The sequence below is a fragment of the Pristiophorus japonicus genome, chromosome 1 (assembly GCF_044704955.1).
Source record: "Pristiophorus japonicus isolate sPriJap1 chromosome 1, sPriJap1.hap1, whole genome shotgun sequence".
In the NCBI taxonomy this organism is placed as follows: Eukaryota; Metazoa; Chordata; class Chondrichthyes; family Pristiophoridae; genus Pristiophorus; species Pristiophorus japonicus.
In genome coordinates, this window is record NC_091977.1 from 101,368,508 (window position 1) to 101,394,476 (window position 25,969).

Consider the following 25,969-nt stretch of genomic DNA (forward strand, 5'->3'; position numbering starts at 1 on the left):
CTCTCCAACAGATTAATGTGAGTGCTGGCCTTCTATTTTCATTCAGGAATACACTAAACACCGGCAGCAGACAGAGCTTTATTACCCGGTCATCTTTCTTTGGTAGCTGGTCACTGATGAGAGCCTTGGTACGTCTCAGAAACCAATAGGACATGCGTTTTGCCAACCGTCTCATTGACTTTCGCCCAACAGCTAGCTCTCTTTTGGTTGCTGTGTGCCTCTGGCCAAATTCAATTGGATTGGCAAAATCTTCCTTAAAACGAGTTCTGTTGCCCAGGCAGCCTGGTATGGCCCTGTAAGTACCAAGAATTCCAAGAGTCATTTCATTATTTCCATCAGTCAAAGAATAACCACATAAATAATTTACAAACTCAATAAATTAGCATGAACTACTTCTGCATTTTTTGATCTGACTGCCTTCATTAAAACTTTTAGTCGAAGGCCTCAGCCTCTACGAGAATCCTAGAGTTTGAACTGATATTCTACCCGAAGCAACAGCTCAGGAGACTTAACTCCAACTCCCCGCTAGCACCAGTGCCAACAATTCAGCACAAGTGAGTCCGAGTGCATGTGCTGTGGACAAACCTCTGAGAATGCAACCGTAAGATTCTCATGGGCCTTACACTAAACATCCGTAAGACAAAGGTCCTCCACCAACCTGACCCCGCCACAAAGCACTGCCCCTGGGTCATCAAAATCCACGGCGCGGCCTTGGACACCATGGACCATTTTCCATACTTCAGGAGTCTATCAGCAAAGGCAGACATCAACGACGAGGTCCAACACCACCTCCAGTGTGTAGTCGTTGAGGGTAAGGGAGAGCGGGACAGGTTTGCCGCACGCTCTTTCCGCTGCCTGCAATTGATTTCTGCACGCTCTCGCCGATGAGACTCGATGTGCTCAGCGCCCTCCCGGATGCACTTCCTCCACTTAGGGCGGTCTTTGGCCAGGGACATCAATAAACCCTACCATGATGGTTTTAGAACATTTGTGAGGTAAGTTTTGACGAGAAAACTATTTTCAAGATGTTGTTTTTACTTTAGAGAGAGCAAGCCTGTGACAGGCTGGCAGAGTGGCTGGGAGATAGGCTAGTAGCTACCACGGGCAATAACCACAAGAGAATCATTAGTATTTAATATTAATGCATTTCTTCAAAAACTGCATTTAGATTCTTATTAGACAATAAAGTAATGACCAGAGGAGCACCGGGGCTGTAAGCGTTTAAACTGCATCGCTACATTTTAACCAGGATTACTGGGAGAAAAAATGCATTTATATAGCACCTTATCACATTGTTATACACATAACTTATTTTGCAGTCACCTCTAGGTAGGTATAAATACAGCAACCATTCTGTACCAGCAACGTTCCAAACAGTAATGAGATCAATGGCCAGTTAATCTGGAGCTGCTGCAGCTGCACCTCAATACTCAATGTCAGTTCAAATGTGTGTGCACAGAATACAAGTGACAAAACCGCTCACCCCTCAGTCAATTGAAACGCTATCTCTTGTACACAGAGGTTCAACTATCACTTGTTGAACTAGGGTTGCTGGACTATTCATTCGGCTATGGGAAATTACTTACAACTGTTGGTAACTGAAATGGGGACAGGTGGCTCACAATTTTAATCCTGGAAATGCCAGTACAATTTTCTCACGTCTTTCTGTACACCTGGCGACCACCAGGGTCAAATTCTGGAGTCATTTATCTTTGCAACAGTTGCCTCTAGCTGTGACCTATTGACACTTGGGAAGAAAATTAATACAGTAAGTGCTGCAACTAGATTGGTCAACTGCTCTGTCAATGACTAACAGGCACATTTCTAGTACCTACTTTCCATTTTGACATTTCATAAGTTTAACCTGAAATAATTTGCCACTTTTAAAATGAGTATAATCATATTGCTTACCAGTCCATGACACACCATAGCTCATCCATGTTGTTCTGCAAAATGGTCCCAGTTAGCCCAATTCTGACCCTGCACTTCAGGGCTTTCAAAGCCTGTGTGATCTGAGCTTTAGGATTCTTTATCTTATGGGCTTCATCTACAAACACTGCAGACCATTCAATACTGTTGAAGAAACCGAAAATGAACCACATATAACATAATATTGTAATCCTTAAAGTTTTCTTTGCCTGTTTGACAGCACAATAGATTTACAGTTCAGTAAATTATGAAGAAATTCCAGCACAATAACAGTGCAGTTCTATAGCTGTTGCTGTAGAAAACTCATTCACAACTGAAGTCAGAGCTAATAAATTTTGTTAAATATTTTCTGAACATGCTATTATTGGAAGATACCAACTTTGTCCAATGGAGGGTATACACAAATGTGTTTTATACTCTAAATAAGCTGGAATGCTCCCAGTCCTCAACAGTACAACTTGCTCTATGGGGCCCAGTTCTCATCTTTCTCCATCTCTATGCTCTATACCTGTGACCTCGAGATTTTGAATCAGTTCCACTGTTCTTGCTCTATTACAGTAGGTGACTTTAAAAAATATTTTACATTGACTAGCTAAAAGTGAGTAACACCACCAAGATTTAAGTTGGCATCACCTAAATTGGGACTAAGTTTTCAGGACCTTTGGTATATAACATACAAGATATATGAAACTATTCCAGAACAGAGGAAAATGAACTAAAGTATGTTGGCAAATTTTTTAAAAACATGCAAAAATATCTGACACCCTAAGAGCACTGAAGAATACCATATAGTTTAATTTCCATAATACTTCATAAAACAAGTTCGAAATCACAGGGAAATCCTGAGCAAGCTACAGCACTCATGTATAGGTCCAAGTGGCCACTTCAGAATGGCAGAGGTTTGGGGACATGACACCTGCCCATACTCTCAAAACACAGCATTATATGTGGGGGTAGCACCAAAAGGGGAACAAAAAAAGTAAAAAAAATAACCCAATTGCTTCAGGGAATAAAACATTTCTGGAAAAAAATGTTTTAGTCGTTCATGGAATGTGGGCGTCGCTGGCAAAGCCAGCATTTATTGCCCATCCCTAATTGCCCTTGAGAAGGTGGTGGTGAGCCGCCTTCTTGAACCGCTGCAGTCCATTCTTCTTCTTTGTAGTGGTTCGGTACAACTGAGTGGCAGAGGGCCAGCTTTTAACTGCCGTTTTGGAGATCACAATCTGTAATTCTGTCCAATTTACATAAAAATTGCAAATCAGTGGCGTTGATCATAATGACTCCAGACATTTCACACAATACATTACTTTGGTAGTCAGCAATTCTTTCATAAGATTTTTTGGTTCCATTACCAATAAACTTTGGAAATGTTGCAGTTGTCACAGCAAATTACGACACATTTTTTTCTTTACACATCCTTATCTCCAAGAAAGATAAAGATTGAATTTTAAAACAATTCACTCTGAACATTAACTGAAAACATCTCAGTCAGCCCATTACTGTTGAAAGCCTGACTTCCAACCAGAGTTGAGAGTCCTGGGGATTGCCCTGTCATTCAAACTCAGCCATCTCGATTGTACAAGTTTCATCAGTACTAAATGGAGTGCTACACAATTTATCTACAACTCCTGCATGCTGATGATATTGGAAACAGTGTCCAGACTGTGTCAAGCTTTCAAATGGAGGGATGTACAGTTCCAGGCACAATGCAAAGAGTCAAATCTTTGATACACCGTTTTGAGTACTGTTGGGGGGGATGACTCATCGGGGGAGGGCAGCAGCAGACAAGTTCATGGCACCGTGGCTGGCGCTGCTGCACAGGAGGGCAAGAAAAAGAGTGGGAGCGCGATAGTGATAGGGGATTCAATTGTGATGGGAATAGATAGGCGTTTCTACGGCCGCAACCGAGACTCCAGGATGGTATGTTGCCTCCCTGGTGCAAGGGTCAAGGATGTCTCGGAGCGGGTGCAGGACATTCTGAAATGGGAGGGAGAACAGCCAGTTGTCGTGGTGCACATTGGTACCAACGACATAGGTAAAAAAAGGGATGAGGTCCTACGAAACGAATTTAAGGAGCTAGGAGCTAAATTAAAAAGTAGGACCTCAAAAGTAGTAATCTCGGGATTGCTACCAGTGCCACGTGCTAGGCAGAGTAGGAATCGCAGGATAGCGCAGATGAATACGTGGCTTGAGCAGTGGTGCAGCAGGGAGGGATTCAAATTCCTGAGCATTGGAACCGGTTCTGGGGGAGGTGGGACCAGTACAAACCGGACGGTCTGCACCTGGGTAGGACCGGAACCAATGTCCTAGGGGGAGTGTTTGCTAGTGCTGTTGGGGAGGAGTTAAACTAATATGGCAGGGGGATGGGAACCAATGCAGGGAGACAGAGAGAGACAAAAGGGAGGCAGAGGCAGGAGACGGAGGGGAGATGGGGGGGGGGGGCGGAGAGGCCCGGGGCGGGGAACAGGAAGGTCCACTGTGCGGCAGAATTCTAAAAGGACAAAGGGTGTTAAAAAAACAAGCCTGAAGGCTTTGTGTCTTAATGCAAGGAGTATCCGCATTAAGGTGGATGAATTAACTGTGCAAATAGATGTTAACAAATATGATGTGATTGGGATTACGGAGACGTGGCTCCAGGATGATCAGGGCTGGGAACTCAACATCCAGGGGTATTCAACATTCAGGAAAGATAGAATAAAAGGAAAAGGAGGTGGGGTAGCATTGCTGGTTAAAGAGGAGATTAATGCAATAGTTAGGAAAGACATTAGCTTGGATGATGTGGAATCTATATGGGTAGAGCTGCAGAACACCAAAGGGCAAAAAACGTTAGTGGGAGTTGTGTACAGACCTCCAAACAGTAGTAGTGATGTTGGGGAGGGCATCAAACAGGAAATTAGGGGTGCATGCAATAAAGGTGCAGCAGTTATAATGGGTGACTTTAATATGCACATAGATTGGGCTAGCCAAACTGGAAGCAATACGGTGGAGGAGGATTTCCTGGAGTGCATAAGGGATGGTTTTCTAGACCAATATGTCGAGGAACCAACTAGGGGGAGGCCATCTTAGACTGGGTGTTGTGTAATGAGAGAGGACTAATTAGCAATCTCATTGTGCGAGGCCCCTTGGGGAAGAGTGACCATAATATGGTGGAATTCTGCATTAGGATGGAGAATGATACAGTTAATTCAGAGACCATGGTCCAGAACTTAAAGAAGGGTAACTTTGAAGGTATGAGGCGTGAATTGGCTAGGATAGATTGGCGAATAATACTTAAGGGGTTGACTGTGGATGGGCAATGGCAGACATTTAGAGTCCGCATGGATGAATTACAACAATTGTACATCCCTGTCTGGCGTAAAAATAAAAAAGGGAAGGTGGCTCAACCGTGGCTATCTAGGGAAATCAGGGATAGTATTAAAGCCAAGGAAGTGGCATACAAATTGGCCAGAAATAGCAGCGAACCTGGGGACTGGGAGAAATTTAGAACTCAGCAGAGGACAAAGGGTTTGATTAGGGCAGGGAAAATGGAGTACGAGAAGAAGCTTGCAGGGAACATTAAGGCGGATTGCAAAAGTTTCTATAGGTATGTAAAGAGAAAAAGGTTAGTAAAGACAAACGTAAGTCCCCTGCAGTCAGAATCAGGGGAAGTCATAACGGGGAACAAAGAAATGGCAGACCAATTGAACAAGTACTTTGGTTCAGTATTCACTAAGGAGGACACAAACAACCTTCCGGATATAAAAGGGGTCAGAGGGTCTAGTAGGGAGGAGGAACTGAGGGAAATCTTTATTAGTCGGGAAATTGTGTTGGGGAAATTGATGGGATTGAAGGCCGATAAATCCCCAGGGCCTGATGGACTGCATCCCAGAGTACTTAAGGAGGTGGCCTTGGAAATAGCGGATGCATTGACAGTCATTTTCCAACATTCCATTGACTCTGGATCAGTTCCTATCGAGTGGAGGGTAGCCAATGTAACCCCACTTTTTAAAAAAGGAGGGAGAGAGAAAACAGGGAATTATAGACCGGTCAGCCTGACCTCAGTAGTGGGTAAAGTGATGGAATCAATTATTAAGGATGTCATAGCAGCGCATTGGGAAAATGGTGACATGATAGGTCCAAGTCAGCATGGATTTGTGAAGGGGAAATCATGTTTGACAAATCTTCTGGAATTTTTTGAGGATGTTTCCAGTAAAGTGGACAAAGGAGAACCAGTTGATGTGGTATATTTGGACTTTCAGAAGGCTTTCGACAAGGTCCCACACAAGAGATTAATGTGCAAAGTTAAAGCACATGGGATTGGGGGTAGTGTGCTGACATGGATTGAGAACTGGTTGTCAGACAGGAAGCAAAGAGTAGGAGTTAATGGGTACTTTTCAGAATGGCAGGCAGTGACTAGTGGGGTACCGCAAGGTTCTGTGCTGGGGCCCCAGCTGTTTACATTGTACATTAATGATTTAGACGAGGGGATTAAATGTAGTATCTCCAAATTTGCGGATGACACTAAGTTGGGTGGCAGTGTGAGCTGCGAGGAGGATGCTATTAGGCTGCAGAGTGACTTGGATAGGTTAGGTGAGTGGGCAAATGCATGGCAGATGAAGTATAATGTGGATAAATGTGAGGTTATCCACTTTGGTGGTAAAAACAGAGAGACAGACTATTATCTGAATGGTGACAGATTAGGAAAAGGGAAGGTGCAACGAGACCTGGGTGTCATGGTACATCAGTCATTGAAGGTTGGCATGCAGGTACAGCAGGCGGTTAAGAAAGCAAATGGCATGTTGGCCTTCATAGCGAGGGGATTTGAGTACAGGGGCAGGGAGGTGTTGCTACAGTTGTACAGGGCCTTGGTGAGGCCACACCTGGAGTATTGTGTACAATTTTGGTCTCCTAACTTGAGGAAGGACATTCTTGCTATTGAGGGAGTGCAGCGAAGATTCATCAGACTGATTCCCGGGATGGTGGGACTGACCTATCAAGAAAGACTGGATCAACTGGGCTTGTATTCACTGGAGTTCAGAAGAATGAGAGGGGACCTCATAGAAACGTTTAAAATCCTGACAGGTTTAGACAGGTTAGATGCAGGAAGAATGTTCCCAATGTTGGGGAAGTCCAGAACCAGGGGTCACAGTCTAAGGATAAGGGGTAAGCCATTTAGGACCGAGATGAGGAGAGACTTCTTCACCCAGAGTGGTGAACCTGTGGAATTCTCTGCCACAGAAAGTGGTTGGGGCCAATTCACTAAATATATTCAAAAGGGAGTTAGATGAAGTCCTTACTACTCGGGGGATCAAGGGGTATGGCGAGAAAGCAGGAAGGGGGTACTGAGGTTTCATGTTCAGCCATGAACTCATTGAATGGCGGTGCAGGCTAAAAGGGCTGAATGGCCTGCTCCTGCACCTATTTTCTATGTTTCTATGTTTCTAAATCCAAGCAGGTAAAGAAGAAACGTACTGAAAATATATTCCACACCCCATTCTTAAGAGTATGTTCAATTTGCTATGAAACAAACTTCCTGACAGTAGAAATGTGTGCTTTTATGATGTCGCTACTGATTTGCTGGGACAAAATTGTTCAAAACCATTTGTAAATATACTAACACACCAGAAAAATTAGCCCTTACTCTGCCTCTAACTTCACTGCAACTGAACCACAGGGGAAATCAAACCCACCTTTTTCACCTCTATTTTTAATTCACTTTATTCTGTAAAGAGACGCATCATGAAGACCTGGCAGATATGAGTGCAACCCCACGATTGTTGCAGTATCTATTATCGCTTGTGGAATAGAAATTATATTGGACAAGTTTTCACAATGCAACCTCCATATATCACTCAGATGGTGCTGGCTTCTGTGTCACAGCTTTTGCATTGGAATTAAAGAAAATATTTACTTATCAGAAAAATAACTTGTTTTTAAATCAGGGTTTTAATCCCACTGAACAACTAAGGGAAAAATAATTTTTATATGGGCAAATTGGATCTCCCGTGGATCTGCCTGTATTATTATTATTATTCTTCGGCAGTCTGTCGGAGTTGAGGGTGACTTGCTTCCACACTAATGAGTTCTCAGGTGACTGATGAGTCCAATGCGGGACCTACAGTCTCTGTCACAGGTGGGGCAGACGGTGGTTGGAGGGGCGGGTGGGTGGGGTGCTTGGGTTGTCATGCGCTCCTTCCACTGTTTGCGCTTGGCTTCCGCGTGCTTCCGGCGAAGAGATTCAAGGTGTTCGGCGTCTTCCTGGATGCTTCTCCTCCATTTTGAGTGGTCTTGAGCCAGAGATTCCCAGGTGTCGATGGGGATGTTGCACTTTTTCAAGGAGTCTTTGAGGGTGTCCTTGAAGCGTTTCCTCTGCCCACCTGGGGCTCGCTTGCCGTGTCGGAGCTCTGAGTAGAACACTTGGTTTAGGAGTCTAGTATCGGGCATGCGGACGATGTGGCCCGTCCATCGGAGCTGATCGAGTGTGGTCAATGCTTCGATGCTGGGGATGTTGGCCTGAGCGAGAACACGGACGTTGGTGCGCTCATCCTGCCAATGGATTTGCAGGATCTTGCAGAGGCAACATTGGTGGTACTTCTCCAGTGCTTTGAGGTGCCTGCTGTACATGGTTCATGTCTCTGGGCGGGTATCACTACTGCTCTGTAGACCATGAGCTTGGCACCGGGTTTGAGGTCCTGGTCTTCAAACATTCTCTTCCTCAGGCAACCAAAGGCAGCACGGACACACTGAAGGCGGTGTTGGACTTTGTCAGCGACGTCTGCCCTCGTTGACAGTAGGCTCCCGAGAAATGGAAAATGGTCCACGTTGTCCAAGGCCTCGTCATGGATCTTGATAATCAGGGGGGGCAGTCTTACGGATGTTTAGTGTAAGGCCCATACTCTCGTACACTTCGGTGAAAGTGTTGACAATGGTTTGGAGTTCGACCTCCGAGTGTGCACAAACGCAAGCGTCGTCTGCATACTGTAATTCAATGACAGAGGATGGGACGACCTTGAACCTGGACTGGAGGCGACGGAGATTGAACAGTTTCCCGTTTGTTCTGTAGATTAGCTCCACTCCAGCAGGGAGCTTAATGAGGGTGAGATGGAGCTTTGCAGCAAGGAAAATGGAGAAGAACGTTGGTGCGATGACACAGCTTTACTTGACCCCGGTCCACATGTGTATTGGGTCTGTGGTGGATCCATTGATCAGGATCACAGCTTGCATGTCATCATGAAGCAGGCGGAGGATCGTAACAAACTTTTGACGGCAGCCGAATTTGAGGAGGACACTCCATAATCCCTCCCAGTTGACATCTGCCTGTATATCATCTTTTTGAAGCAGTATTCCAAGCAGCTAATTGTATAACAAGATTATTCTGGCCACCATCAAACAAACAGGATCTCTCAGACTAGCCTACATTTACAGTGTACCAAACGTCACAGCTAATATCACTAATAACTCTTTTCAATGCAATCCAACTTTAAATACATTGCAATATGAACCAATTACCTGTTGATATCATCCAAACAGAGGCGGACTGTTTCATAGGTTGTCAGGGCGATTTCGCACTTCCTTCGTCGAATGCAACTGAGAGTATGATCTTTTTTGTTGCCATGCAAGATACAAATTCTAAAATAACCCCAGGTATCCAGTTCATCATTCCAGTTATACAGCACAGACAAAGGAGCAATGATTAGGAAAATCTTCAACGGGAAAAAAAAGACAAGTTTTAGGTCCATTGTTGTGGTAAAGCAAGTGAGTGTTTTTTTAATTATAAGCTGATTAAGGAGAGTCACCATGGTATCGTGGAAGGTAGGCTATGTCTAACTAACTTAGTAGAGTTCTTTGACAGAGTCATCAAGTTCATGGATAGAGGATGATCAAAGGATGTAATATACATAGATTTTTCTGCAGGCATTTGGTAAGGTTCTGCACAAGCGATTTCTATTTAAAATCAAGGCATGTGGAATTGAAGGCAACTTTATGGCATGGATAGGAAACTGGTCGGAGATAGAGACAGAGAGTTTGGATAAAAGAGACATTCTTGATTTGACAGTGTTCACCAGAGAGCAGTGCTGGGACCCTCACTTGTCACTCAATGGCCCAGATTTGGTGGTGGGTAATGACAGCAAATTGTCAGCAATTGGGGTCATTACTCTCTGAAACTGACTGTAACTTCAGGTTTTAGTGCATGCGCAGCTAAGCACAGAATTACTGAAATTGTGGTCAGTCATTCATTGCTCCACCACAGGCTGCGCTACGGAACTCCACATAGCCAACATTCTGAGAAATCAGTGGAACTGACAAAAACTTAAGCTTCTAATTGTGCTGTTAAACACCCCATTAAAAATTAAGGCCCGGACTTTGCGGTTCCAATGAGCTCGTACTCACAGCATACGCTGTCGTAAGCCTTTAGAAACGACCGCAAAGTTTTTAGTTTGTGCATGCACTGCATATGCGCGAAAACACAGAACTTGCAATCTCTCAAGGTTCGCCTCGAGAGATATACCGCACCGAAAGCAAAATCATTTTTGCTGCCGCAAAGTTGGGCTATTTGCCCAACTACTGCCCAGCAAATGCCCACAAAACCCTTACGCCTGGTAGAGCGTAAGGCCTGCTTTCACCAGCGCAAGGGTTAATATAAACCTTAAATTAAAACATTTTAAATAAAGAATTATGCCCAAACACAAAAGTAGTTGATGCAAATTTTGATCCAGGCTAAAATGCTTAAAATTATTTTTCAAAAAATTTAATTTTTTATTGTATCTGCTTTATTGAAGGGACTTTTAATGAAATTTGAAAATGAGAATATTTATTCTTATTGCAGTTGTCTAAATTATTTAATCATTTGGGTATTCCTAATACCGTATGCTTATGGGGTTTCCGTTCATAAATGGAATCTCCATAAGCACATTAGGAATCCTCCTTTCTGGTTGGAGGAGCTGGCCCACGTGATACCAGGGATACTTCCGAGCTGCCCGCATCCCTGAGCCTTAATGCAGGCGCAGGACCCTAAGTCTCCACAGCCTAGGAGCCTGAAGGTAAATAGGTATAATTTTAGTGGGTGGAGGCATACTCCGGAGGTACGCCTCCGACCGCAAAGTCCAGGCCTTTTTGGAATAGGTGTAACTGGGGTTTTAATGACGTATTGACTGCTGAACCGTTCTAGCTCTGAAAAATTAATTTTACATTTGTGGAATATCAAATTTCTCCATTATGATAGAAACTTACTAGATTTTTTAAATAATTTTTTTAAAATGAAAAAAATATTTTTTTAAATATGATTTTCAGTTGCTACCTTAACCCAATGTGTATGTCCCAATCTTTATTTCACTCTGTAGAGATCTTTGTAGTAGCTTTCTTCGTGATCAGCAGCAATCACCGTTGCTTCGCCACTGACCGCAAATTCCTGGCCTATATATAAATGACCTGGATTTGGCAATATGAGGAAAGTATATGCAGGTTTGCAAATGATGCTTCAGTAGGAGTTTTGGTGAATTGTGAAGAGAAAAAGATTGGTAGATTAAGTATGTGGGCAGTTTAGGATAATCAAATATGATGCAGTACACCTTGAAATAATAATAGCAAATGGGCAAGCACTGAGAGGAGAAGAACAAAGGAGTGTAGGACGCCAGGTACATAAATCATTAAAACTTACTGCACAGGTGCAAAATGTAATCAAAAGACTAATGGAATGTTGGCATCACCACAAGAGGTATAGTGATGTAGAATATTAAAGCAACTGCAATTATCCAAAGCTTTTGTCAGATGGAATTTGGAAGATTGTATTCAGATTTGGGTGTCCGACCTTAGGAAGGATATACTGGCCTTGGAGAAAGCCGAGTGATTTCCCAGGATGACTTACAAGATGAAGGGATTGAGAGACTAGGTAAATTCCCTGTACAATGGGTGATATAAGTAACAGTTAAAGTATTGAAGGAAATAGATAGGCTAGATAGAGGGGAATCCAGAAAAAGACAGTCTTTTATTTCAGGCTGAGCCAGTTAAAAGCAAATCCAGGGGAAATTTGTTCACTCAAGCTGCTTTTAGAATATAGGTATGCACGACTCAAAATGTCACATGTGCACAATGAATTAGGATGCTTAAAAGTGTGTGTGGGGAGGGACTAATAATTAGTTGGGAAGTGGGAAGTTAGCACATTAAGGGACATGTCATTGAGAATAACAGAGTGCAAATTGGTGACACCCCTGCTTTGACGGACAATCCGGAGAAATTCAGGTTTTCGTATTTTGTTTCCAGTTGGTGTCAGGATAGGGATGGGTCGTAGTGGCCGTCATCACCAGAGTGGAAGTGGGGGCAGGTCGGAACGGCCGTCGCTCCAAGTCATCAGCGTTGCGCTGACGTGTCACAAGATCCCTCCCCTTCAGTTAAAGGGAAGGGCCGCTGCGAACTCTGCAGAGTTTTAAGTTCAGTCCACTGGGCCACCAGAGAGGGTTTCGGCCGGGCAGCAGCCTGGCACCCAAGAGGGAGTGCCAGGCTGCCTGTTGGCGGCCTGGTTGAACCCGGGGGCATAACTGTCGGCCCGACCTGGCAGTTGGACGACAACAAAAAATAATATGGCGACTGCGGCAGCGTGCCCTCCCTTTTAAAGGCAGACGCACCGTCTAAACACACACAGCTTTCCGACAGAAAAAGCTAAAGCTGTCAGTGGTACTGACCGGCGGCAGCGGCGCTCCCATCCGGCAATTCTGCACAGGGCAATTTCCCACGGGGGTTGGATTGAAGGTCGCCGCCGGTCGATAAGGGGTTGGCGCGTGCTTGATGCGGTGGAAAAACGGGATGAGCGGAAACCCGCTCCTGCCACTTCCGGCCCGGGAGCAGTTTCGGAAGGGTCGGCCCATCCATCTGTCCCCCGGTCGGTAAGGCCTCTCCACTCCATTCCCACCTCTTAGAGGTGATAATGGAGCTTGTGGAGGGGACAAATGTAGGTCCTTTACAGACAGAAACGGGAGAATTTGTAATGGGGAACAAGGAAATGGCAGAACAATTAACTAAATACTTTGGTTCTGTCTTTACGGAAGAGGACACAAATAATGTCCCAGAAATGCTAGGGAACCAAGGGTCTAGTGAGCAAGAGGAATTAAAGGAAATGATTATTAGTAAGAAACTAGTGCTGGAGAAACTAATGGGACTGAAGGCCGATAAATCCCCAGGGCCTGATGATCTGCATCCCAGTGTACTAAACGAGGTAGCCATGGAAATAGTAGATGCATTGGTTGTCATCTTCCAAAATTCTATAGATTATGGAACAGTTCCTGCAGATTGGAGGGTGGCAAATGTAACCCCACTATTCAAAAAAGGAGGGAGAGAGAAAACAGGAAACTACAGACCGGAGCCTGACATCAGTAGTAGGGAAAATACCAGAGACTATTATACGGCACATTTAGATAATATCAACGGGATTAAACAAAGTCAACATGGATTTATGAAAGGAAAATCATGTATTACAAACCTACTGGAGTTTTTTGAGGACATAATGGCTGGAATAGATAAGGGCGAACCAGTGGATGTAGTGTATTTGGATTTTCAGAAGGCCTTTGATAAAATCCCACAAATGAGGTTAGTGTACAAAATTAAAGCACATAGGATTGAGGGTAATGTATTGGCATGGATTGAAAATTGGTTAACTTGCAGGAAACAGAGAGTAGGAATAAACAGGTCTTTTTCGGGATGGTGGGCAGTGACTAGTGGGGTACCACAGGGATCAGTGCTTGGGCCCCAGCTATTCACTATATATATATATATATATATATAAAATGATTTGGATGAGGGAACCAAATGTAATATTTCCAAGTTTGCTGACGACACAAAACTAGGTGGGATTGTGAGTTGTGAGGAGGATGCAAAGACACTGCAAGGCAATTTAGATAGGTTAAGTGAGTGGGCAAACACACGGCAGATGCAGTCATCATCATCATCATAGGCAGTCCCTCGAAACGAGGATGACTTGCTTCCATGCCAAAAAAGGATGAGTTCACAAGTGTTTCAATGAAGGACCTAATATTCCAGGTCCTGAACTACATCCTGGAAGATGCCTGTGTGTGGATTTTTTTAACGTGGAGTGGCCATTGCACACCAGCCACCACACGAGCTTGACAGATCTAGGTCTTGGTCCAGTGGCAAGGGTTATCCAGGGCGACTGGAGACCTACTCTGCTGCACGGACCTAGGGCGCACACATATTAGAGTGTGTGCTGACCCGTGCTGCCCCTGGGCCATCGCCTCTTCTGGCCCCGAACTCATGCCTCTCCTGGGCCCCGATCACGTGCCGCTAGTCTCTCACTGCTCCTTCGCCCCAATCTCATCGCTCCAGCTGTACCTGCCCATGCTCCAATCACCGAACTGGACCTTGATGATATCACTCGTCGCTACCGTCAGTATAACGTGGATAAATGTGAAGTTATCCACTTTGGTAGGAAAAACACAAGGACAAAGTATTATTTAAATGGTGATGGCTTGGGAAGTATCGATGTTCAGAGGGACCTGGGTCTCCTTGTACACCAGTCATTGAAAGCAAACATGCAGCTGCAGCAAGCAGTTAGGAAGGTAAATGGTATGTTGGCCTTCACTGCAAGAGGATTTGAGTACAGGAGCAAGGATGTCTTGCTGCAGTTGTATAGGGCCTTGGTGAGACCACACCTGGAGTATTGTGTGCAGTTTTGGCGCCATAGAGGAAGTGCAGCGAAGGTTCACCAGACTGATTCCTGGAACGGCAAGACTGTCGTATGAGTAGGCCTGTATTCAATAGAGTTGAGAAGAATGAGAGATCTCAATGAAACGTATAAAATTCTGATGAGGTTGGATAGACTGGATGCGGGGAGGATATTTCCCCTGGCTGGGAAGTCTAGAACAAGGGCTCACAGTCTCAGGATATGGGGTAGGAAATTTAGGACTGAGATGAAGAGAAATTTTTTCACTTAAGGGAGTGGTGAACCTGTGGAATTCTCTATCACAGAAGGCTCTGGGGACCAAGTCACTAAATATATTTAAGAGGGAGATAGATAGATTTCTATAAACAAAAGACATCAAGGGGTATGGGGAAAAAGCGGGAATATGGTGTTGAGATAGAGGATCAGCCATGATCATATTGAATGGCGGTGCAGACTCAAAGGGCCGAATGGCCTACTACTGCTCCTATTTTCTATATTTCTATGAATGTCCTACCAGAAACAGTGGTGGAAGTGGAATCCTTAATGGGCATTAAAAAGAAAATAGATAAATGTTTGAAAAAGAACATTTTTAAGGGGCATGAGAAAAGTATTGGAAAATGAGACTAATTAGATAGCTCAGAGAGTTGGCACACACATGATGGGCCTCCTTCTGTGTCGTAAGGTTCAATGGTTCTACACTATAGGTGAGTATGAGAGAGGAAATCACATCTGATTTATACCAAACTTCATCAATTGTTTTCATAGAATCATACAGCACAAAAGGAGACCATAGTGATACTGGGGTCACAAGTTACTGTTGCAGACAACATGAATAAAGGCAGATGGACAGGGGGCAAGAATAAAATGGAAAAAAAAATATTTTTTTAAACTTTCAACAAAGCTAATGTGGACAGTGAATCAAAGATTCCACAAGAAAATGTTTGCAACTTATAGTGCCATTAATGGCAACTTCTTTAAAGGTTTAAATTAAGAATTTCCTGTATCAAAGCAAAATGTATTATTTCTAGGAAAGTGAGATTTGCAATAAGATACAGGCTGTAAATGATTACTTTGTCATTGAGTGCTTTTGATTCCTTCCTCATAGTCTTCAGAACAAACTTGGGCATGTTATTTTCAATATCCTCTCGGGTCCCTGTTTTATGAAGCACAGCTGCTAGAAAGGAAATAACCTGTGAGGGAAAAAGTTAGCAGTTTACCAAGTTGACCAAGATTTTTTTTAAATGAATAATACAACTACTTCCACTCAATTCATTTTTTAATTGGGTCAAATAAAAAGTTTCAAAAGCAAATTTTAAAAGGAAAGAGTAAATATCCTCTTTTACAGAAGATGCATATCGTTAGTGATGTAACAATGTCAGTGATTCTACTAAAATACAATCTGCCAATATCTCAATTTTTAATTCAGGCCTAGTGCAGTGGAACTCTCTCCATTGTGCCAGGGCAACTCGGTTTTATGTAATCAGCCAGACCAAAGCATATGGTTCAAAGACAGACATAATTGACTCTACACCTGACCTGCACAAAAGTGGACTAGCTGGATTTAGAATCAACCACTAATTTTCTAAATTGAAAATGTTGTAAGTTAACCCTTGTGAGAAATATGGATATAAAATGTTCCCTTCCCATCCACCGGCGGAGCGAACCTGAGTGGGAGCACGGTGAGCGGAGCTGAATACAGAGCGCGGCGAAAAAAAAAAATCAAAACGTGACGTCACAGGAGAGCAGGTAGGTGATTGGTTGGTGAGTATTACAGCTTTTCTTTGCTGTCTAAATTAGGGAAAGGGTAAACTGCAACTTGCTAGTACTTATTAAATTAATAACTTAGAACAAATAAAATAATTAAACAATAAAACTAAAATATCAATTTAATAAAAGCTTTATCCAATTAATTAATAAATAAAACAAGGTTAGCGATGATAGGCAGGTGGTGTGTCATATTTGTAGCATTGTTGGCGGAGAGCATCACGATCCCGAGCAACCACATCGGCAGTAATTGTCTGCAACTCGAGGAACTTCGGCTCAGAGTTGTTGAGCTGGAGTCCGAGCTGCAGACATTTCGATGCATCAGGGAGGGGGAGAGTTACCTGGACACTTTGCTCCAGGAGGCAGTCACACCCTTAAGGTTAAATCGTACTTTAGAGAGTTTGTCAATGGTCAGGGACAGGAGGGTGTGACCAAGTCAGGAAGGTACGGGAACCCAGGATGTAGTGATGGAGGAGCCTCAGCCTTTAACCCTGTATGGATGAGGAAAAGGACTGCAAGGAGGATGGGCAAACTGACCATGGCACCGTGGTACAGGGGGCCATCCAAGTGGGGGAGAGTAAAAAAGAATGTGGTAGTGGTAAGGGACAGTATAGTCAGGGGATAGTTACGGTTCTCTGCAGCCGCGACAGGGAGTTCCAGAGGTTATGTTGCCTGCCCGGTGCCGGGGTTAAGGATATCTCCTCGTGTCTGGAGAAGAACTTGGAGTAGGAGGGAGAGGATCCAATTCTCCTGGTCCATGTAGGAACCAATGACATAGGCAGAACTAAGAATGAGGTTCTGCTGAGGGTGTTTGAGGAGCTAGGATCTAAATTAATAAGCAGAACTTCAAGGGTAATAATCTCTGGATTACTACCTGAGCCACATGCAAATTGGCAAAGGGATATAGATAGGTTAAGTGAGTGGGCAAAAATTTGGCAGATGCAGTATAATTTGGGAGAATGTGAGGTTATCCACTTTGGTAGGAAAAATATAAAAGCAAAATATAATTTAAATGGAGACTACAGAATGCTGCAGTACTAAGTGATCTGGGTGTCCTCGTACATGAAACACAAAAAGTTAGCATGCAGGTACAGCAAGTAATTAGGAAGGCAAATGGAATGTTGGCCTTTATTGCAAAGGGGTTGGAGAATAAAAGCAGAGAAGTCTTGCGACAACTGTACAGGGCATTGGTGAGACCACACCTGGAGTACTGTGTACAGTTTTGGTCTCCTTATTTAAGCAAGGACATACTTGCATTGGAGGCAGTTCAAAGAAGGTTCATTAGGTTGATTCCTGAGAAAAGGTTGAGCAGGTTGGACCTGTACTCATTGGCGTTTAGAAGAATGAGAGGTGATCTTATTAAAACATGTAAGATTCTGAGCGGCCTTGACAGGGTAGATGTTGAGAGGATGTTTCCCCTCGTGGGGGAATCTAGAACTAGGGGGCATAGTTTCAGAATAAGGGGTCACCCTTTTAAGGCGGAGATGAGGAAAAATTTCTTCTCTCAGAGGGTCATAAATCTGTGGAATTCTCTAGCCGAGAGAGCTGTGGAAGCTGAGTCACTGAAAATATTCAAGGCTGAGTAGACAGATTCTTGAACTATAGGAGATTCAAGGGCTAAGGGGAACAGGGAGGAAAGTGGAGTTGAGGCCAAGATCAGGTCAGCCATGATCTTATTGAATGATGGAGCAGGCTCGAGGGATCGTATGGCCTACTCCTGCTCCTATTTCTTATGTTCTTATTCCTTTTTTCTCCTCTTGTTGCATCTCCTACTTTTTTGGTCCTTGTTTATCAATCAGAGTATTACATAGGATATATAGCACAGAAACAGGCCATTCGGACCAACCAGTCAATGGCGGCGTTTATGCTCCACGCGAGCCTCCATCCACTTGACTGCCTCAGCTGCCTCCTTCCTCTCCTTGTTTCTGATCTAGTAGTCTCCTCCCACATCCTTGCCCCCATTTCTGATCACTTCATAGCTTTTTCCTATTTTCTCTCAAGCCCTCACCAAGCTAATCACCAACGTGTCCCATTACTTGTGCTCTCGGATCCTATCCAACTCAATATAGACAGAACCACCTCTGCTGGCTTAATGCTCTCAAGCATCGTCAATGCCTCCTATTTCCAGGCTGTGTCCCCACGTTTCAAGATTGTAGTCTTCACCCCTCTCCTCAAAACCTTCCCTTTATCCTCACCAGGTAATGTCCTATCTCTAACCTCCCTTTCCTCAAATGTCTTGTCACCAACTAGCTCTGGATCCACCTCTCCAATCACTCCCTCTGTGAATCTCTTCAATCTTGCTTTCACCTGCCCACAGCACCAAGACTACCCTTGTAAAAATCACCAATGATCTCCTTTGCGGCTGAAATTGTGGTGCATTATCCTTTCTTCTCTGTCTTGCCTCTCTCTGTCATTTGACAGTCAACTACATCATCTTTCTCCACCATGGCATTACTCCAAGTGAAATTGCTTGTTGTAGATAATATTGGTAGGTAGAAAGGCTTGGGAAGCAGAAATGGGTCCCGCTGTTATGCCCGGCACAATCAAAGAGCCTCGGCTTAGGTTCACACCTGAAGAATAAGCACTTGGGGCAAGGTATGGGAGGGCTATTGTTACTTGTGGAATTGCATTCCAGCAAAAGACAGTACTTCCAGGAGAGAAGGGTAAGGAAAAAAATCGAATTAGATTGTGAGGAATAATAAACATTTCAGGGAAGCCAGAAGCTCTCAACTGTAAAATCTACAACGAAGTACCAATCGCTATCGCCCATTTCCAGCGTTAGTGGTTGTTTTCTTTTTTGGGATCACCGGAGTAGTGCCCCTTTTAAAAACCGCTAGTTTCGCCTTTTTAATTTGGGCGATAGCCGTAGCGATGTGAAATGGGCGATAGCGATGTATTCAGTCGTGCAAGGCCGGTGTCCATAGCAACGGCCATTCTGCGCTGCGTGTTTTTTTTAGATAATTAACTTTTCCCGCGATTCAAGAGTTCGGGGGTCATCTGTGCATGCTCAGAAGACTGAAAGAGAGGGAGAGACCGCATTATTGTCGAGGCTAGCAGAGCGAAAAGAGAAAAAACCTGATACTAAGATGGAGACGGATTATGAGGAGTCGGGAGTGAGTGATGTTGGTGAGGTGGAGGAAGTGGGTGAGGGGAGTGATTTGGCGGAGGTTGGAGGGAGGAGAGCAAAATGATTTTCTGGCAAAGCAAATGCTGCCTTTGTACACAAGATGGAAACTCGGTGTTAACCCAGGGTGCTCGCGGGAACCCCCCCCCGCATATACCAAAGAATCTGGGCGGAGATTGCCGAAGTTATATCATCGGTGGCCCACGATGTCCAAGAGCCAAACCAGTGCTGCAAGCGCTGGAACGACCTTGTTGGGTCTGCAAAAGTATTAAATTATTACATTTCTAATTGTAATGATGCAATGACTCATTAATTAAAATGTAAACCTGATGGATTGTAATTAAGCTGATAATCTTGGTGTCATGCATTAGTCCCTAACCACGATCTTATTAAATTTATTTTCCGATCATAGCTATAACCATGCATCAATTGCATACAAAGTGTATTAGCATATAATGTTAATGATGAAAAGCATGGGCAATGACTAATTGTGGATTATAATATGTGTGTTCTGTAATAGCATCCAGTAATATCTGTAATAGTACCTAAGCAATTAGCTTATGCCATGCTCTTGTCACCTTTGCAGAGGAAGATATCTAAGAATCGCGCTGAGCGCATGCGCACAGGAGGATGGATTGCTGACCTCTACTAATTAACCAACATGGAGGAACGGGCCTCAGCACTTGTTGGTGTGCACAATCGTTTGGCCACCCGTACTGGTGCTGATCCCGTTGTGAGTAATGTATAAACCATTAGTAATTTAATGCCATTTGAGTATAATATGAATGATGTAATGTTATGTAATTAATGATGGGATCATGAAATCTCATGGAAATGCCATGCAGCTTCTGTACTCTCATGATATTAATTATATGTGACTTCTGTCAGTGATATTTATTGCAGTAGTGTTGCTACTCATACAGATGCCTGCGTAGCATAAGCATTCTCACGTCACCCTGGCCTCCCCTTCTCTTCTACTAACCTCAATTATGTTTTCTAGCTCCCCAGGAGCAAGGCAGGAACTTGGAGGCCCCTGGAGTGTCACCACTTCTGGTGCAGTTTGTATTGACCATGGAGGAGACGAGTGAGAAGGATGATGAGCCTCAAGCATGCTGCTCAACTCAAGGGTCTAATGTTCCTGTGCGGGACCAAGCATCTTGCAGCAGGACACCCCGAGTGGTCCAGCACCTATGCCGATCCGGCGGAGGTTGGTTCGACGAGGCAGGCATGCGCAACGACAGGCAGATTTGAACCTGAACATAGTTTCACTGTCGAGGACGAGCGTCGACATTGGTCGAGAGCTCCTCCAGGCGATGGGTGGATTAACCGGTAACATTGCCGCACTGACTGCGCATATTTCGGAGGACATGGCGCAGATGGTTGCAGCAATGCGGAGAATGGCCAATTCTGTCGATGCCATGCAGCAGGTCTCGGAATACAGTACTGCACCCCAAGGTGCCGTACCACCCAAGCCGACAGATGCGAGTCAGGAGGTAGCAGTTGTTTCTGACTCGGAAGATGTTTCTTTGGAAACGTCTTCTCCAGCTTCACCAGAAAATGTGACTCTGCCACCGTCACCCCATCCCCACAGCAGCAGCACTCGAGGTGCCCTGCTGCAAGACGGCTTGGTGTCAATGCGGGTAGAAGGGGGAGTGTAAGTGGGAAAGGGATGGTTCAGGCCAAGGGGTGTAGAAGCAGAGGGAAGCATGGCCGCAGGTGGGTGGGGGGCGGGTGGGGGGGTGCCTTATTCTTGCTTTTGTATTGTTGACTGTTGGCGGGGTTGTTGTTTTTGTTATTAAAATATTTGTTGACAGTTGGGGGTGTGGGGGGTGCGTGGGGGGTGTTTGTGTTCCATTACATTTTAATTGTTATTAAATATTGTTGTTATTAACAATGCGTTGCCTGTAGGGGTGGGGGTGGGGGTGGGGCAGAGATGGGTGTTTATATTCAATTATTTATTTGATGTAGATGTTTGTTTTTTCACTTTAGTTTGTTTTAAAAAAAATTTTTAAGTGTAATTATTAAATATTTTTTATTTAACTTGTTGTGCAGTGTCTTCTAGTAACAGACAGGTTAAACATCATACAAGGGTTTCAAACAATGGCACGGCCAGGCAAGGATGAAACGTAACGTAACGTAACTGTAACTGTCATTGACGTAACTTCACGTGCGTAAAGGGCTTCAGTCACCTTTTGAATGCAGCAATGTGTGGCATGCTGAGAGATATCGCAAATGTCGCCAGCTGAAACCTGAAAGGAGCCCGATGCATAGAGGGAAAGTGCCGCAGTAACCTTAACCTCAACGGGCAGTGCGGTCCTGATGGTGCTGGTAGGCTGCAGATCTCCCTTAATTAGTTGGCATAACTCACTGATGGCCTTCTTTCGGAAGTGCAGTCTCCTAATGCACGCATTATCAGAAAAATCCAGGTATGATCGCTTATCCCTGTTAATGCGTTGGGTGTAAGGTCTCCTCCTCCTCAGCAGTCTGCCAACTCTTTGATTGGGCACATAATGCTCTTCAGTGAACCTTCTCCCATCTCTATTCTGCAGCATGTGATTAGTGATGAATACTGGCTGAGAAATTACAGGCCCCATTACTATAAATGCCCTAATGTCTTCAAAATTATTAAACTGTCCTCTACAAATGCAATATAAACTCAAAATTCATCACAATGTGATTAGATGATTGTCAATATTTTAAAACACCCTTAAAATCACTCACAAATTACTTCAATGCTCCCATCAAATTGAATTTTATTAAAAGTCCTCCAATTTACAAAATGGCGTCCGTACTGCTGGGTTAAGGTCAGGTGAGTGCAGCTTTTCTTGAGCGTCTTTTTGGGCGAGCGATCATTTGGGCGGTATGTGGGCGAAATGCCGAAAGAAACGCTCGGCGATAATCTGGGCGGTATTTGGGCATTAGTTTCCATTATAAACAGTCTTCTGGGCGGTGCACGAGTGATGACGTCAGATTATATTAAAAAAATATGGGTGGACAGTTCAGCTCATTCCCGGCGCTAATTGTATGCCAAAAGTTCTGTCGCCGATAATTGGCCGTTAGTTTCCAGTTATAATCAAATATAGGTGGTAAACTGAATCTTGGCGGTTATATGGGTGGTAAATGGGCGGATATATGCCGAAAGTCTAGCCCCAAGTCTTTTGCTACAACAGAGTAATTGTGCAGATCAGGAATATCAGATGAAGGAGGGGCATGCTGGAGGCCCAGCGATTACTTTCTCAGCTGCAGCCTCATAAAAGACAGTCCTGTGCTGCGGGCTAATGCTCTTTACAACTAGACTGGAGCAGCCAAGTGATAAACAATGCAATTCGACAAGCTTCATATCATTGCGAGGGAGACATCCTACACCAGAATTCATTAGGTTTGCCATTTATTATGCTGGTCTCTATAGAAACATAGAAAATAGGTGCAGGAGCAGGCCATTCGGCCCTTCGAGCCTGCACCACCATTCAATATGATCATGGCTGATCATGCAACTTCAGTACCCCACTCCTGCCTTCTCTCCATACCCCCTGATCCCTTTAGCCGCAAGGGTCACATCTAACTCCCTTTTGAATATATCCAACGAACTGGCCTTAACAACTTTCTGTGGTAGAGAATTCCATAGGTTCACAATTCTCTGGGTGAAAACGTTTCTCCTCATCTCAGTCCTAGATGGCTTAAACCTATGCTGGTTTTATTCCTTTATTATCAAAATGCCTGCTCAGCATTTGAAATACTATGCACTCTTCTTCTTTCATAGTGGTGCAACCTCCTTCTCCCCAATTTTCTTGCCATCAAACAGATTTTAAGAAACAGAAATAATTAAGGAAAATCTCACTTTAGTGTTCAATAAACTGAACTTCCTAGAAAAGGTAATGCTGCCAGTTTGCTTTTGATGCAGAAATGCTGTAATAGAGCCTTGATGATCATGTCCCAGTGGAAAACAAGCCAAGAAAACAACCCAATGTTGTGGTATATTGGGATGGATTGATGGTTCTTCATACCCCCTATTATAGCCCACACTCCAACACTACTAAGCTGGCAAGTCTAATTCAATAACATTAATTACCTGCACAGTTTTTCCAAGTCCCATGTCATCGCCAAGGATACATCCTTTGCCATGAAAGTAATGTCTGCAAATGAACTGGACTCCATCTCTTTGGTAGTCTCGCAAGTATCTGTTAATAGTATGTGGCACACATACACCGCCCTCAGACAATTTCAAAGAGACCTTGGGGCCTGGTATCTTTTTTTCATGGAAGAAGGGCTTCTCCAGATCTTCGTCATCAAATATAAAACCTTTCCAACGTTCACATTTGCTTTTCTTTTTTAGTGTGGTCACTGCCACAGTCTCTTCCTTGAAGTTGGAAAACCTTACAACTGCCACAGTTTTTCCACCTTCAATCTTAGAAATTGACGTTATTGTGGCTTCGTACAGCTTATCATCCCCAGAAAAGGGGGCAAAAACCTGATCACCGACAAACCAGTTTTCTGAAAACAAAGAAATTCAGTAAGTAAGCGAATTAGATTAAAAATGTCAGCCAAATGGAAATAGCTGCCAGAGCATTAGTCAAATGCAGATTACAAACAAAATCATTCAACTATTCAAGGGTTGCTATACATACCTGCTCTGTTATCGATATTTGATTCAGGATCTGAGACACTTAGCTCCATTTGTAGATCTTCTCAATGCATGGTTTTCGAGAACTTTCGAAAAATAAAGCACATGTCAAAATTTATTAATCTCCATTTTATGGCTATACAGACCAAGATCCTATTTTCTTTACTGTTGCCACAAACTGTGTCGATGGTTTCACTGATCTATGCACCAGTACCTACAAATTCATCACCTGTGTTGTGACCTGTAGAATAATACAATTTATCTTACATTGTCACTGTTTATTATCCTTTGCCCATTTCATTACTTTGCATTTGCCCACGTTAAACAACATTCGCCAATTATCAGCCCACCTCCCCAGTCTATCCAGACTCTTACAATTTTGATTAGTCTGTTCTCTGTTGTTTGCAGTCCCTCCTATTTAGATATAATCGGCAAATGTGAAGATGTGTTCTTGTCCTCATTCCAAGTCTTTATGTACATTATAACAGCATCAGCCACAACAATGATTCCTTGGATCATATTTTCTTTCTCTACATTCTTCGATGCTTAAACATGAATCAAAATATAATACAATGGAAATTACAGAAAGTGACAAACAACCAGAATTCTTGTTTTCACAAATACTCAATAGTAAGAACAAAAAGATGTAATTCAGAGTGACCAGACTTTAAGAACCTTTTAAAAAAACTTTTGAAGCAATGATGTAATGGCACATAATGTTCTGATGGGCTATGTCACATGGATAAACAATTGGGCTCAATTTTACCTGGTCATTTGCACCGTTTTTTCTGGTGTATTTATTTTTTTTCCAAGTTTCCCCCTGCAATCTGCGCCGGCGTAACTGACTGAGTTACGATTTTTCTAGGCCAGTTTTATTTTACATCATAGAGGGCATTCCCTCATGTCTACGCTGTTTTTTTTCAATTTTCCACAGTTTGGCCAACATTTTTTCTTCCTAGGTCGTCGTATCTGGCCACTCCCAAAAAGCCTTCTGGGCACTAAGAAAGCCAGCACACATTGACAAATCGGTGCTGAAAGACGCCATTGTTTTTAAATCGAAGATTTTGGAGGGAGTCAAGAACACTGTCAAAATCAATAATAGAGTTCAATTTTTTGTTAATCTGTCAACGTAGAAGTGTAAATTTGTTGGATTTCAGAAGTTTTCCCTTTTTTTTTACTCACTCACACGCCACCACCGAACGTCTTAAAGCAGGGCTGGAGGGTCGTAGCTTTGGCCGGCAGAATCGGCCCCGCACCCAGACACAGCGGCTCGGGGCTTGGCTACAAAACAAGCCGCGTGGGGGGGGGGGGGAGGAGGAGGAGACAGCGAGAGCAAGGTATCGATCGTAAGACTTCTGCACTGAAGACTGCAATGAGTTAATGGGGGAGGGGAAAAGAGAAGGGGAAAAGTCACAAGACTCCAATTAGTTAAGTGGGGGGGGAGAAAGAGAGAAGTCACAAGACCTTTGGGTGTGGTCCATCCATACAGACCTTGGGGAGAGAGAGAACTGCGAACCTGTCCTGCCTGCCTGCTTTCCTGCCTTTTTAGAAACATAGAAAATAGGTGCAGGAGTAGGCCATTCGGCCCTTCTAGCCTGCACCGCCATTCAATGAGATCATGGCTGAACATGCAACTTCAGTACCCCATTCCTGCTTTCTCATCATACCCCTTGATCCCCCTAGTAGTAAGGACTTCATCTAACTCCTTTTTGAATATATTTAGTGAATTGGCCTCAACAACTTTCTGTGGTAGAGAATTCCACAGGTTCACCACTCTCTGGATAAAGAAATTCCTCCTCATCTCGGTCCTAAATGGCTTACCCCTTATCCTTAGACTGTGTCCCCTGGTTCTGGACTTCCCCAACATTGGGAACATTCTTCC

The 25,969-nt window shown here is 43.8% G+C and overlaps 1 protein-coding gene across 6 annotated transcripts in view; it reads right to left on the bottom strand.

Moving 5' to 3' along the window:
* The window catches only part of ercc6l2 (excision repair cross-complementation group 6-like 2), a 171,352-nt gene that overhangs the window by 101,485 nt on the left and 43,898 nt on the right, over nucleotides 1–25,969 (bottom strand). For 5 of the 6 annotated variants that reach the window (XM_070881961.1, XM_070881973.1, XM_070881966.1 and 2 more), the window contains exons 2-7: nucleotides 24,092–24,173; nucleotides 23,536–23,957; nucleotides 15,649–15,768; nucleotides 9,418–9,611; nucleotides 1,912–2,073; nucleotides 86–293 (exon numbers count right to left, since the gene is read on the bottom strand). In XM_070881961.1, coding sequence (XP_070738062.1) covers nucleotides 86–293; nucleotides 1,912–2,073; nucleotides 9,418–9,611; nucleotides 15,649–15,768; nucleotides 23,536–23,957; nucleotides 24,092–24,140 — 1,155 coding nt within the window. In that variant the 5' untranslated portion in view covers nucleotides 24,141–24,173. Of the gene's footprint in view, nucleotides 1–85; nucleotides 294–658; nucleotides 1,429–1,911; nucleotides 2,074–9,417; nucleotides 9,612–15,648; nucleotides 15,769–23,535; nucleotides 23,958–24,091; nucleotides 24,174–25,969 lie in introns of those variants that run through there. The other variant, XM_070881982.1, reaches the window with a different exon arrangement.